Source organism: Delphinus delphis, chromosome 12 (assembly GCF_949987515.2).
Source record: "Delphinus delphis chromosome 12, mDelDel1.2, whole genome shotgun sequence".
Classification (NCBI taxonomy): Eukaryota; Metazoa; Chordata; class Mammalia; order Artiodactyla; family Delphinidae; genus Delphinus; species Delphinus delphis.
In genome coordinates this window covers 15,529,618-15,543,991 of record NC_082694.2, presented here as the reverse complement: position 1 = coordinate 15,543,991, position 14,374 = coordinate 15,529,618, and the positions used below count along the sequence as shown (strand labels likewise).

The 14,374-nt window shown below is 56.4% G+C and overlaps 1 protein-coding gene across 3 annotated transcripts; it reads right to left on the bottom strand.

The window, feature by feature from the left end:
• Nucleotides 1–1,214: 1,214 nt before the first annotated feature.
• Nucleotides 1,215–11,934, bottom strand: SFTPB (surfactant protein B). 3 transcript variants are annotated; one of them, XM_060027719.1, is made up of 11 exons: nucleotides 11,870–11,934; nucleotides 11,164–11,294; nucleotides 10,088–10,159; nucleotides 9,623–9,748; nucleotides 8,886–9,038; nucleotides 8,579–8,674; nucleotides 5,385–5,556; nucleotides 5,067–5,227; nucleotides 4,164–4,244; nucleotides 3,527–3,611; nucleotides 1,215–3,400 (listed from the first exon to the last, which is right to left on the bottom strand). In XM_060027719.1, exons 1-10 carry the CDS (start codon nucleotides 11,931–11,933, stop codon nucleotides 3,549–3,551), a joined length of 1,119 nt encoding a protein of 372 aa, XP_059883702.1. In that variant the 5' UTR covers nucleotide 11,934; the 3' UTR covers nucleotides 1,215–3,400; nucleotides 3,527–3,548. The 3 variants fall into 3 exon arrangements, with proteins under 3 accessions (XP_059883702.1, XP_059883704.1, XP_059883703.1); XM_060027721.1 differs by having other exon boundaries at nucleotides 5,067–5,200; XM_060027720.1 differs by having other exon boundaries at nucleotides 11,164–11,291; nucleotides 11,870–11,933.
• Nucleotides 11,935–14,374: the final 2,440 nt, after the last annotated feature.

Below are 14,374 nucleotides of genomic sequence, written 5' to 3'. Positions count from 1 at the left end.
ATATATATATAAGTATTCTTTTTCAGTTTCTTTTCCATTATAGGTTAGTACAAGATATTGAGTGTAGTTCCCTGTGCTATACAGTAGGTTCTTGTTGTTTATTTTATAGGAAAGATTATTTTAAATGAACAAAGCAGTTTACAAAGCAGCATGTATAGGGTGTTCCCATTTTTGTAAATCTGTTATATCTATTTTTGTACATGTGCAGAGGAAGGTTTGGAATAATGTTATATATGTTATAAATGTTATATTGATTGTGTAGTGGATTTAAAACTTCAGTCATTAATTGCGGGACATAAATATAATTGTATTTGTCTATAACTGAACTCATTTTGGCTCATAAGCCCCCCATACTTAATATTTCCATTTGAAAAAAACTCAGTCCCTTCTCATTTAATGCACAGCCAGCCCATCTTGGGCAACTAACCACTGAACCCTCCTTCCCTTACCCCTGGGATTGATCTACACATTACCCTGTTGTGAGGAGAGATGTCGGTGACTGTGCTGTCCTGGGCACTCCAGGTCTCCACCCAAGCGTCACTCATCTGATCTTCACTGTCTTGTGTTGGCTACACATGTCTGACTTCTCATCCTCTCAAGGTCCATGAAACTGTCACAGCTTTGTTGCCAACCATGGGCTCTTGTGGGCCCACCATCTTGTCCAGAGCCCATCCTGATGGCCTCTGGGCTGTGAGGTGTGCTTGCTGTCCTGCATCATGTGGGTGGGCTCCCCCTGAGGCAGCCCCCAGGCCTGTCTGCCCAGGCCCCTCCCTGAGGCCATTCTCTTCACTCTTTCTGATGTGTCCTCCTCAGGCTGCACCCTGGCAACTGAAGAACGAGCCCCTCTACTGCTATGGGACACAAACCCCTCTTGGGGCTTTTCCTTCTTACCTTCCTCTGGGGTGCAGGGTGCTGGGAATGTCTCAAGGCCCCCCACCCTGAGTCTCAGCTGTAGCCACTTCTCTCCTCCCATAGATGGTTGACTCCTGACCTTTTGAGTGAAGCCTCCTCTTCCATTATCAGGAGCTCATTCCCACACTTGCTTTTGGGATAAACTGTTAGTGCCTCCCGTCCTTCAGGCTGTCACTCTTCATCTTCCCAACCAAGCTTTTTTGCAAAATTTAAAACACTCTTTTCTCTCAGGGACCTTAGTCTTGTAATTGAGATAATGGCTTTCAAGACAATAGTCTGCTATAGATTTACAAAAAGATTTACTTAAAAGTTCAAATTCAGAGGCCAAGGGTTTGTGTCAATCTTCCCTACCCCAAGCGCAGGCTGTATAAAAAGCTCTTCCTGGGCTTCCCTGGTGGCGCAGTGGTTGAGAGTCCGCCTGCCGATGCAGGGGACACGGGTTCGTGCCCCGGTCCGGGAAGATCCCACATGCCGCGGAGCGGCTGGGCCCACTCATGGCCGCTGAGCCTGCGCATCCGGAGCCTGTGCTCCGCAACGGGAGAGGCCACAGCAGTGAGAGGCCCGCGTACCGCAAAAAAAAAAAAAGCTCTTCCTGGTGCTCGAATGGTGGAGCCATTCAGGGTGGAGCCAAAGGGTGGGCAAATGGATTGAAAAAGTCTGTAGTTCAGGGTCAAAGTCTACATCCACTATAGCTCTCTCCTGGGATTGGTAGGATTGTGGGTAATTTCAACTGTGTTTTGGTCTGCAATTTCTGAATTTTCTACAATAAACATGTATTTCTTTTATAATAGGAAACATAATAAAAGTTCTTTTATTAAGTGAAGGGACACTTCCAGGCATTTAGGTCTTTAATGCTAAAGGTTAATTAATTTGGTGGGTTTTTTTTTTTTTTTTTTTGTATATTTTGGGTTTGGGGTACCCTAACAACCTCACTTCATCACAGTGGGTGGGCTCTTTGGGAGGGGGGAGGGTAACAGGTGGGGGCCAGCCTGGAAGCAGTTACAGGAGGGAGGGGTGACATAGGCATGTATTTCTCCATCGTGAAGGAGGGTAAGGCTGCAGCTTCTGCAGCGTCTTAAAGGGCAGTGTCTTTTCTTTTAGGACAAGGAGATAGCACTTTGTTAACATCCCTATGGTTGCTGTATTACATGGGAACTGATCCCCAGCGGGACCAGCCCCAAGTGAGCTTTGAGGAGGTAAATCACAGCAGGAATCGAGTCACCCTGGCATTTCAAACAAAAATTGGGAGTTCAAACTTGCAAAAAGCAACAACAGCTCTTAAGCAGGAAAATGTTCAAATACTGAAAATGCCCAATCACCTTCCACCAGGCTTGAGCACTGCTGTGCTCACCTTTGACCACACCAGGGATTTCCTGATGTTTAAAGAAAGTTTAAGGATTTCACATGTCTATCTTTTCTGGTACTTTATGTTCCCATTTTTTATTCTTCTGAATCTTGAATTTTGTGAAAGTGTTAGCAGAATAATTAGAAAAGCTAGGATCTTGTGCACGTGGAGATGGGAGTGAGGCAGGGCCCAGCTTTTCCCCTGCTGTCCTCTTGCAGCCAGGACTTGGAGAAGCGCTGGGGGCCCACAGTGAGATCCCCTCGGCCCAGCCCTGGGGAGATCTCTACCCTGTGAGAGTGAGGCGGGCTCAGGTAGTGTGTGAAGGTGGCCCCGGCCTGGAAACCCCCTCTGCAGACCCTCTCCAGAAGGTGCAGCCTTGGCCGTGCCTCACACCCAGAGTGGACGGAAGTGGCTCTGGTTTCAGGCTGTGGTTAGAGATAGAACAGACCAGGCTGAGGATTTGGGGAGCAGGCCGGGCTTCCCCCTGACCTGCAGATGGAAGAGGCTGGCCCCAGGGTGTGAGCTGCAGGAGGGCAGCGGGCTCACTCCTTTATTCACAGCTCTGGCCCTTGCCCCTAGAATGTGGCCTGGCCACAGGCACTCACTACATTTTTTTAAAATGAGTGAAGAAATGAATAAATGACCTTCGTGTTGGGGTCTTGCTCTGGGGAGAATTGTAAAGTTGACCAGGTTTGCTCTCAGGGGCACTTCCCTGCCCGAAGGCACTTGGCAACAGAGGCTGCATCTGACCCACCCCTCCGTCCTAAGGTGCAGACCTCTGACCGAATGACAGGGAGGGAGAGAGGGATGTGTCTCAGGAGTGGGGAGACAGGTGAGGGCGGAGTTCCTGGCCTCTGAGGGGGTGTCATCTTCGGGCAGCAAAGTCTGATTTCCCCTGAGTTTCAGGAAAGGCTGGCCTTGGTCTAAACACATCCAAGACTGAAGAGTGCAGAGGGTGAGCTGTTAGGGGGAAGCCTCAGGCAGGCACGGAAGCTCCCCTGAGGGCTGGGCCAGGGCGAGGGAGCTGGGAGCTGCGCCTGGCACTGAGCGCCACAGGGATTCTGGGCAGAGGGGTGAGCAGGTTCGAGAGAGGTCCTTCTGGTGAAGGTGCTGCCAGGTGCCCTCAGGAGCCTCGAGTTTGTCCTGTGAAGAGGAGGAGGGAGCAGGCAGAATCAGTGGCTGTCCTTTCCTGCTTGGGGACAGAGGGGCTCCCCTCCTGATGGGAGGAGGACCTGCCCACACTCCCGTCAGCTGGGGGCCTGGACTCACCTGGCATGGCGTTGACTTCTCATCAGAAGTCGGGTCTGTGGACCAACTGGAGAGGACTGACCGGGGTCATGCACATCCCCACGGCCTGCCACAGGGACAGCATTAAGGCCTGAGGGCTTGCAACACCCCCCCCACCCCCCGGCCCCATTCCCAGCTCTGAGGATATTAGGGAATCTCCTCCTGGAAGGGGCGGCTCTCACTCCACCTGCCACCTGGTGGGAGCTCTGGATGTGAACTCGTGGACTCCTTGGGCCACTCCCTGAGCCACAGGCCTTCTGGGTTTAGAGCTGGAGGAGGTGGGATGCTTGCCCCAAGATTCTCACTTGGTACCCTCCCATCAAGCACACATTGCTCAGTGAACACCCCCCATCCCAGAATGCACATCAAACCACACTCCTTAAAGCTCCCTCTCCCTTCCCATACGCCTCTTTTTCATTCTTTTGTGGCTTTCTCTCGACTTCTCTGAGACTGCCTTTTCTATCATAAAACATGCGAGGGCATGTCCCAGTTGGGGGCCTGTGCTCCTGGGGCTGCCCCGCACCCGGGGGAATGGGGCCCTTGAGGACCGTGGACCGGAGAGGGTGGGGGTCCTGGAGCTGAGGAAAGTCCCGGGATCAGCTGGGAAGGGTGGGTGTACCTGGCAGGCGGTGTGGGCATCCCAGCCCCCGGACACTAGGGTCTGCAGCTGGGGTGCGTACTGCTCCACGAACTGCTCACACTAAGGAAGGAGACAGACACAGGGTGGGGTGGGCCCAGGCCCAGGGCAGGGCTCCCCTGCCTGGCTGTCCAGGCCTCCCCACTTAGATGGATCACTCCAGGGCTCCCCCCGACCTCGTGTAGGTCCAGCCCTCAGTCCCCACTGAGCAGCTCCAGCTGTAAGACTCTGAACAAGCTGCCGTGGGCTGAAATGGGGGTTTCTGCCAGGAGAGCCAGGGACATTGGAGGTGGAGGCACAGGGGCAGAATCTCATCCCCCTTTTCCCCCTCCCCCTAAATATCATTTCTGGAAGGCATCCTAAAGCTCATGTGGTCTTGGAGACCTGATGTGATGGGCAGTAGGGAGTACCATGTAGAAAGCGGCCTCCTGGGATGGGAGCCAGCGGGCTTGTCGCCCACTCTGAGTACCGGGACTCCAGGGCTTCGGGCCCAGCCCTCTCCTGCAGGGGGGTTGGTCCCCACTGAGTCACACCGGAAGGAGGGTTGGCTCTGGGACAGGACTGGGACCCTGGAGAGACGGCTAGGCCCTCTCGGGCTCCAGCCGGCCCTGGCATTACTCATCTCCTGGTAGATGACCGGGCCTCCCTCCTGGTCCATGAGGGAGGCCTGCTGGTCCTCCAGAGCCCACACCCTTTGTCCAGAGACAGCTCGACCTTAGCGGGTTTTGCCCTAAGTTACAGCGCCACCACTGTTTGACCCACGTCCTGTCTGCCTGTCTGAGCTCCTTGAGAGCGGGGGGAGTATCTCAGCGTACCTCTGGCTGGGAAGCCTTTCCTGGGCTCAACCCTCCACCACCGGCAGCCCCTGATGTGCCTGTCCCTCACCTTCTGCCTATCCAGCCAGGAGCCCAGGCAGGCCTGGCGCATTGCCTGTGGCATGGCCTGCTCGCTGCTCTTCCCTGCCTGGGTGGTCACAGACACGCAGAGCTGGCACTCAGTGTCTTGCGGTAGCCATTCTCCTGGCAGGGACCCCAGAGCGGTGAGGGCTAGAGAGAAAAAACAGTAAAGGATGCCCTGCAGAGTATTCAGTTCCTGTCCTCATTGGTGCAGTGCAGGGGCACCTGGGAGGGAGAGGGTCGTGCAGGGCCAGGGTGGGGAGGGCTGAGAGTGGGCGATGGGCAGGGGCTGGGACCGCAGGCTCACCTGGGCCAGCTCCGTCCTCACTGGAGCACCGGAGGGTGGGGCCGCAGAGCAGCTGGGGCAGCACGCGGTCCAGCAGTGTGTTTATTAGGGTGCCGACATAGTGCTTGGACAGGAACTGGCAGATGCCGCCCACCACCGGGGCTATCCTGTGGCACACTTGTACCAGCGTACCCTGGGGTGGGGGCCGAGAAAGGGCAGGGTCGGACCTTCTCTTGAAAGACCTAGTCAGTGCCCAGCACTAGCTGGTACTTTGTAGACCTTACCTTGTTCCCTTGGAGAATTATTATGCTGTTTACAGTTAAGGACCCTGAGCAACACAGACTCCAGGGGACTTGCCCAGAATCACTGAGCTGGTGCAAGACTCAGGCCATGGACCCACCTTTGACTTCAAAGAGTCTGGAATTGCTGAAATTCCAGAGTTGCCCAGAGAGGTGGGCATTGCCAAGGCCACATGGCAGCCTGGGGCAGTGGCAGAACCGGACCTGGGTCTTCTCCCTCCTGACTCGGGCGTGCTGTGCTTCCCCGCTCCTGTCTGTGCTCCAGAGCCTGCGGTTTCAGGAGTCCCTGGGGGAAGCCAGGAATTTCCCCACCTCACCCTTGATTCCAAACACAACCTCCCAGCTGAGTGGCAAGGAGAGAGGCGGCAGGCACGCTCATCCCTCCGCACCTTATTCATACAGCCAAGAACTTACATGCATGAAATAAGCTACAAGGACATATTGCACATCTCAGGGAATATAGCCGATATTTTATAATAACTATAAATGGCATATAACCTTTCAAAGTTTTGTGAATCACTATATTGTACACCTGTAATGTATAATACTGTACATCAACAATACCTCAATTAAAAATAAAAGAACCTATATGCGGCAGGCTGGCCTGGGCCCTGCTCCTGCTTGCAACACTCCGCTGTCCCCTAGCACCAGAAAGGCCGAGGAAGGAGTAGGGCAGAGGGACGTGTACTTCTCTGGGATGTGACACATTCTAAATGGCACATCTCACCAAATGTACCCATTTGCTTGCATCAGATCCCACACTCGGCCTCCCCTCCTGCTCTGACGAGGTATCCCTGCTCTGTCAAAAGCTGGCCCATCTCCTTGTGCATTGGGTCCACCCTGCCCCCACCTGCACACGTGCTTCACCTCTGCATCCCCCTCTCTGTCCTGCCTCATTGCTATTCCCTCCTGCCCATTGGTCTCTTAGCATGTGAACACGCTAAAATAGCTTCTCTCATTAAAAAGCCTCACCCCGGGACTTCCCTGGTGGCCCAGCGGCTAAGGCTCCGTGCTCCCAATGCAGGGGGCCTGAGTTCTATCTCTGGTCAGGGAACTAGATCCTACATGCTGCAACTAAGAGTTCGCATGCCACAACTAAAGATCCTGCACACCGCAACGAAGATCCTGCACGCGGCAACGAAGATCCCGTGAGCCGCAACTAAGACCCAGAGCAGCCAATAAACAAACAAACAAACAAACAAACAAATAAATAAATAACTTTTAAAAAGAGTCTCACCCATCTCCCCTCCCCTTCCCAGAAAAACGTCATGAAAGAGTTGTCAATACTCAATGCTACACTTTGGTCCCCGTAACTCCTCCAAAACAGCTCTCAAGGTCACAGCATCCCCCTGGGCATGTGTTGTCAATCCCTCAGCAGCTCTGGGGCCCGATGACTGCTCCCTCCTTGCTGAAATGCTTTCTTCTCTCAGCCTCTGTGACCCTCATGCCGTGGTGTCCCCACCTCCCTGGCTGTCCCTCCTCAGGTTCTTTCTCTGGTGTTTCCCTTTGCTTGGACTGGGCTTCCTTCCCCTCGACCTGGTCCACACCACTTCCCTGTATGATCCCAACTGTTCCCTTGGATTTCAATCTTGTCCGTAGCCTCGCCTCTCGGACTGATGTCTCTGGACCTGGCTGGGGGATCTGGCTGCCTACTTGTCGCCTCCTCTTGCCTGTTGCACAGGAGTATTGCACGGCCAGGAGAGAACTCATGATTTTTCTGCCCAGACCTGTTTCTTCTCAAATCTACTCATCTCAGCTGGGGCCATTCCAGAGAACCCACGGCTCAAGCCGAAGTCCGTAGCGTCACTGCCGATTCCTCTCTCGTCCCCACTCCCCAGGTCCCATCCATCGCTGAGTCCTGCAGAGCCCCCGTTCCAGACACGTCCCCAGTCCCCCTCCTAGCTCCACCCCCCCATTTCTGCAATCATCTCCTCACTCTCATTATTCGCTCCCATCCGCCCAATTCATGCTTCAAACTAGGAGCTCGATCTTGCTGCAGTGTAAATCCAGTCACGGCCTCCCCCTGCCTGAAACCCTTCCACAGCTGTGAACGGTGTTCAGAAGAAGGCCCAGCGTTCCTTCACTTGGCTCCGGTGTTTCTCCCAGGCCCGCCGACCACTCTCCCGGAGCCCACCTGAGGCAGCCACACAGCTGACCAAGCTCGTTCTGCTCGAGGCCCTTGGCCTGTCGGTCCTTGTCATCCTCCAGGCCTCAGCTTAGCCATCACCTCCTCAGAGATGCCCCCTGACGACCATCCTAAACCTCCTCCCCGATCACTGTCCCTCCCCTCATCTGTTTTAATTCTCTGCTCTGAACTAACCACTACCTAAAAGAAATCTCTCCCACCACAACGTAAACTCAGGAGGGTGGGGATGCCCTCATCTGGAAGGACCGACAGGGCAGGGCATCTCCTCACTTGGGCCCCATTTCAGGGCAGGGCCGTTGGGTGATGGTCACTACAGGTCTGGAAGACCCCAGGTTTGGGGCAGGCAGGGATGGAGTGTCCATCTGCGGAAATTCTCCTTTTGTAAAATGAAAGAACCGTTTCTACAAAGATGACTGAGATTCTTTTCTGTACTTTGACACCTGGCATAGTACCTGGCACACAGTCGGGGCCTCACAGTGGTTTTATTTCTGTTTGTTTTTTTCTCCCCCGTGGCTTGAGGGAGCTTAGTTTCCCGGACCAGGGATTGAACCTGGGTCACGGCAGTGAAAGTGCCGAGTCCTAACCACTGGACCGCCAAGGAATCCCCCACAGTCGTTGAACAGGCCCTAGGCCTGGCACCTACCAGGCCCAGCCTGAGTACCAGGGTCCCTTGGGTGGGGACAATGCAGCCAGCTGGCCCCTGGTGGGCGTATGAGGAGGGGTGGGGGGAAGCGGAGGTGTGGGCGGCCTCGTGGCCCCGGATGCCTCACCTTGGGAATCTTATCTTTGATCCGCTTGATCATATTCCTGCAGAGCCAGCAGAAGGGAAGGGGCATGGGAATGGATAACCGCTGCTCGGAGAGATCCTGGGGGAGAGAAGCGCGCTGGAGGCAAGCTGGACAGAAGGCTCCTCCGGGCTCTGCCTCGCCCGACTCGCCTCCCCTTCCGTGTCCCCGCCTCCTGGTTGTGCCGTAGGCCCTGCCTGGAGCTGCTGGTCCCCTTCCCAACGCTGCCCCTCCCAGGCCAAGTGATCCAGGGCCTCGGCCATGGCCCTCGCTCTCTGGATCTCCATCTCACCTGTGTCTGCGGCCCGGGCCTCTCCTGGAGGGCCCCAGGCAGCATGGAGAGGACCAGCTTGTCCTGCAGGGGGCCTGATGGCTCTGGCTCCTGCCCTGGCTCTGGTTGCCCGCGTTTGCACAGGCCCAAGGACCCGCAGATGGCCTTCGGGTTCTAGGGCACAACGCAGGGTGAGAAGGTGATTGGGACGGGGGAGGGGACCCCACTCCCCCTCCGTCTGGCTCAAGGACCCAGGCACCAGGTAACTGCCTTTAGGCCTGGAATGGGGGAAGCAGGCTGGTTTGGGGCTGTGGTTTAGGACTCTGTTGGGGTGGGAGAGGAGACCAAAGGCAGAGAGGGGGTCAAGTGGGGACTTTGGGACACGTGTCTGGGGATGTGTGTGAACAAGTGTGAGCGTGGTTGTTTGTGAGAATGAGTGAGTGTAAGTACGTGAGAGTGCGTTTGTCGTGTGAGCGTGTAGACGGCGTAGGTGTTGCGTAAGACTGTGTGCAGTGAGTGTGTGGCCGAGTGTTTGTGCGAAGGGTTCGAGGGTGTGTGCCGGTGCCTGAGAGCGTGCAGGCCCACCGTGTACAGCTGAATGGGAGGCGCTGTCACCTGGGTACAGGCTGAGGAGCACTGAGTTTCCTGCACCCCGTGTGGGCAGGGGGTGGGCTGCCACGTGCGGGGGTAACTCAGGGACAGGGAGGGCGTGAAGGCTGTGCAGGAGGCAGGATGGAGGCGAGGCAGGAGGGCCTCACCATGTGGCTCTGGAAGTGGCTGATGACCAGTGGGAAGTAGGTGTCCAGCATGAGCTGGCACTGGGACCCCAGCAGCTTCAGCGGGATGATGTCACACTTGTGCTGCAGGAATTCCCGTATCGTGTCCTGGGAGGCAGGCGGGAGAGGGGACTGTCAGCCTGGCCTCTCTGAGGTCTGCCCCGCCTGAGCCCCTGGACACGGGGCCATCGCCCACCCGAATGGCCACCTTCGCCCAGGGCCCTGGAGTTGGGAGGGTGCTAGTGAGCCGCACACTTGGGCGCAGACGTGGCTGCTCCCCTCAGGAAAGACCATCTCTGGCTGTGCTGCTGAGCTCACCTCCAGAGCCCTCTCCCGGCCAGGAGGTACCTGGGATCACCCCCAAGCTGGAGACGCCTCCTTTATGGGGCTAACCGCTTCTCTTTCTCTTAATCCCCAAGCTTCAGTCCAGGGTCTGGGCCTCATTACCTGGGAAATGACCTCCTTGGCCATCTTGATGAGAAAGTGGGTGATGTCCTCACATTCCTGGCACAGGTCAGCCTGAGGAGAGGGCCCCAATTTGGGGCACATGAGTGGAGGCCATGCTCCCAGCTCAGGTGGCTGAGGCTGATGGGGTGCTCCAAGACACAGGCAACTGCCCACGATCCCATCCCATCCCAACCCATCCCATCAATCCCATCCTGTCCCATCCCATCCATCCCATCCCATCCCAACCCATCCCATCAATCCCATCCTGTCCCATCCCATCCATCCCATCCCATCCCAACCCATCCCATCAATCCCATCCTGTCCCATCCCATCCATCCCATCCCATCCCAACCCATCCCATCAATCCCATCCTGTCCCATCCCATCCCATCCCATCCCATCCCATCCCATCAATCCCATCCCTTCCCCCCCAACCCATCCCATCACATCCCATCCTGTCCCATCCCATCCCATCCCATCCCAACCCATCCCATCAATCCCATCCTTTCCCCCCCAAACCATCCCATCACATCCCATCCTGTCCCATCCCATCCCATCCCATCCCATCCCATCCCATCCCATCCATCCCATCCCATCCCAACCCATCCCATCAATCCCATTCCTTCCCCCCAACCCATCCCATCACAACCCATCCTGCCCCATCCCATCCCATCCCATCCATCCCATCCCTTCCCCCCCAAACCATCCCATCACATCCCATCCTATCCCATCCCCTTGCATCCCATCCCATCCCATCCCATCAATCCCATCCCTTCCCCCCAACCCATCCCATCCCTTCCCCCCCAACCCATCCCATCCCATCCCATCAATCCCATCCCTTCCCCCCCAACCCATCCCATCCCATCCCATCCCATCAATCCCATCCCTTCCCCCCCAACCCATCCCATCCCTCCCCCCCCAACCCATCCCATCCCTTCCCCCCCAACACATCCCATCACATCCCATCCTATCCCATCCCCTCCCATCCCCTACAGGGACTCCAATCCCATCCAGAGCCTACCCAGGACCCTCTATCCCAAGACCTTTGGTCTCGGTACATCCTTGGGTGGTACTCACAGCTTCCACATGTCCCCAGACTTCCTGCAGGCAGTGCCCTAGGGCTCTGCACTGCAATGCTTGCTCCAGGCTTTGGCACCAGAACTCGGGGCCTTGGGCGCAGGCCGGGGATGAGGTGGTCCCGACAGCTGCTGTTTGGGGCCAGAGCAACCTTGGGATCCGAGCCACACCTGGCACCCTGGCCTCACCCAACCTCCAAACCCAATTTTACTGGGACGCATGGCTGTTAAACATGCTGGAGTCGGACGGCTCTGTGTTCTACCTGCTATAGTGCCTGCCAGCTGTGCGACCTTGGACAAGCCCTGGAGTTTCTCTGAGTCAAAACCCCCTCATCGGGCTTCCTTGGTGGCACAGTGGTTGAGAGTCCGCCTACCGATGCGGGGGACACGGGTTCGTGCCCCAGTCCGGGAAGATCCCACATGCCGCGAGTGGCTGGGCCTGTGGGCCATGGCCGCTGGGCCTGCGCGTCCGGAGCCTGTGCTCCGCAACGGGAGAGGCCACAACAGTGAGAGGGCCGCGTACCGTAAAACAAATGAAAACAAAACAAAAAAAACCTCCTCATCTTTAAAACTAGGACAAGGTACAGGCTGAGGATAATGCGTGGGACAGAGCCAGAGCTCAGTAAGTGGTGGAGGAGGTCGTGGTGCCCCCTCCACACCTGGCCCCGGGGTGACGAGTGGGGTAAGGAGAGGCTGGGGAGACTCACCAGTGCCCGGCCCACAGAGCGCAGGCAGCAGGAACAGCCACGGCAGCAGGTGCGACATGGCCATGGCTTCTCCACAGTGTGGACACCCTGCCTGGGGTGGGGCCCTTATAGCTGGGGGCTGGGGTGTGGGAACAGAGCCCTGTGGGAGCAGCCGTGACCTCAGTGTTTGCCTTTGCCCTGGAGGGCCCTCCAGGTGCTTTGCTTTGATCCCCTCCTCTTCCCAGCAGTGACACTCCTGCCAGCCCCCACCCCACCCTGGCTCCTGCCTGATGTCCTGCTCCCCTGGGAACCCCTGCACAGCCACATCCTATCCCCCATGGGCCTGGACTCCCTCCAACCAGGGGGCTCTTGAGCCTTCACATCTGGTCCCATCTCTCTGGGTTATGGAAGGGAAACTGAGGCAGGACCGGGGCAGCCAGGGTGACTCCCCTCAACTCCCGTCTCTCCCCCAGGCCTCTCAGCCCTCCTCTGCTCTGGAGCAATTGCTCTGAAGAGCTTCCTGCCTGCCTCTTGACCCAGGGCAAGCACCGGAGGGGCAGACTGGGAACCCTCCAAGGCCACCTACCCCGCCCCCCCTCCCCTTATCCTTTCCGTTCAGGAGGAAGAAGCCTCTGAAGCTGCCAGGCCAGGCCCCCCTGAAACAACGCACACCCAAGGACAAGCTCACCACCCCCGAGGGGCAGACGGGAGGGCCGAGAGCAGCGAGTCGGGCGTTGGCTCATGGCCACCAGCGTGGCTGAGTCCTGGGGTGCCCTCTCCAGTGGAAGCTCACGGGCGCGGGCAGGGTGGGGACCAGCACCGATGGACTCAGGATGGCCCAGGGACTCCCTCAAAGTCACACAAGGACTCGAGCAGTTTCTGTTGGCCTCAAGCCCTGGCTGGTATGACCAAGAGTGTGGCGTGTAAACGTGTGACAAAGATGGGGACCCCATGACTTGTATTCCGCCCAAGAAGGTGGGACAGGAGGTGCTTGTAGTTTAGTGAGTGGTAAACAAAGGAGCCGCACAGGGCACACTCAGGGCGGCCCGCGCTGCAGGGGGCGGGGTCTGCGGATGGCTGCCTCTGGGGGTGTCGGTCAGGGTGTCTAAGTGCTGTCACGGGGGCTTCCCATGGCCCCTGCTTCCTTCTCACAGCACAGAGCAGACTGGCTCAGGAGGTGAGGCTCTGGTCCACGCAGTCACTCAGGAGCCCAGGCCCCTCCCTCTGCCTGCTCTTCTGTCCCCCAGGGCTCGGGGTCCTCCCCTGGATCCTCCGCATCTGGCCAGCAGGGCACAGAGAGAAAGAGGGGGAGAGAGGGAGGGGAGAGTTGGGGGTCAGGCCTGGGAGTGGCCTTCATTTCTGCCTCCAGTTCACGGGCCAGGATTCCATCACACTGTCCCACTTAACCGCGGGAGGGCTGGGGGACCTCATGTGCCCGTGTGCCCAGGGGAAAGCGACATGGAGGTGGACGCATGGCATTGTCTCAGAGCCACCACACTGGACACAAAACTGTGTGTTCTGTGGGGTTTTCTGGGTAGTGGGTCCATGGCTCCTATCAAATCCTCAAAGAGGGGTCAGTGTCTCCACACCCTTGAGAGCTGCCATCCACGGGGGAAAAAAATAAAGAAAACACAAAAAGCCAGCCGTAGACCAAGCTGACCTGGCCTGGGGCAGGGGTGAGGACGTCTGCCTCATGGTCCCTGGGATGGGTCCCTGGTTCCTCTTGTTCTGACGCCAGTGGCACCGCCTTCTCTGATTAAGATTTGGCTCCTGAGTGAGGTGGGAGAAAGATGGACAGGATAAACAACAATGGATAAACAACAAGGTCCCACTGTATAGACTAGGGAGCTATATTCAATATCCTGGGATAAACGATAAGGGAAAAAATATTAAAAAGAATGTATATATGTGTATCACTGAGTCACTTTACTGTACAGCAGAAATTTACAAAACATAGTAAATCAACTATACTTCAATAAAAGATAAATTTAAAGCACGGAAAAGAAAGACAATAAAATTTGGCTCTTCTCACGGGGCGTGGCTACAGATAGAGCCTGCACGGATCTGCTGTACAGCCAGCTGTCCTCCTGACCCATCTATTTCCCATCCTGTAGAAAAGAACAGAGAAACATTCTGTCAGCCATCCCACGATCTGAGAGTCCATGAACTTGAGTTTGTCAATAAGAGATGGCTCCCCTCCTGGCGTGTGGACAATTTGACATTTCTGAGGGCCAGTTCCTTGTGACCAAGCTACACACTTCATGCTTCCTGCCTAGTACCGTGCCCACAGCCCACCACAGTCTACACTGCACAAGCCTACCCTTGCCTGTCCCCAGCCACCCTGTCTAGAAAGTGGGATAAATGTCCGTCATAGTAAATAACCTAGGCACGTGTCCCTGAGGTACTGCAGGACCAGAATGCTCTGCATACAACTGGAAATGGTTAGGGACAAGGAAACAAATAAATGGACCATGTTGACCATTTCCTCCATCCGATGATGCCGTGAGCTTGACCCTGCTATGTTCC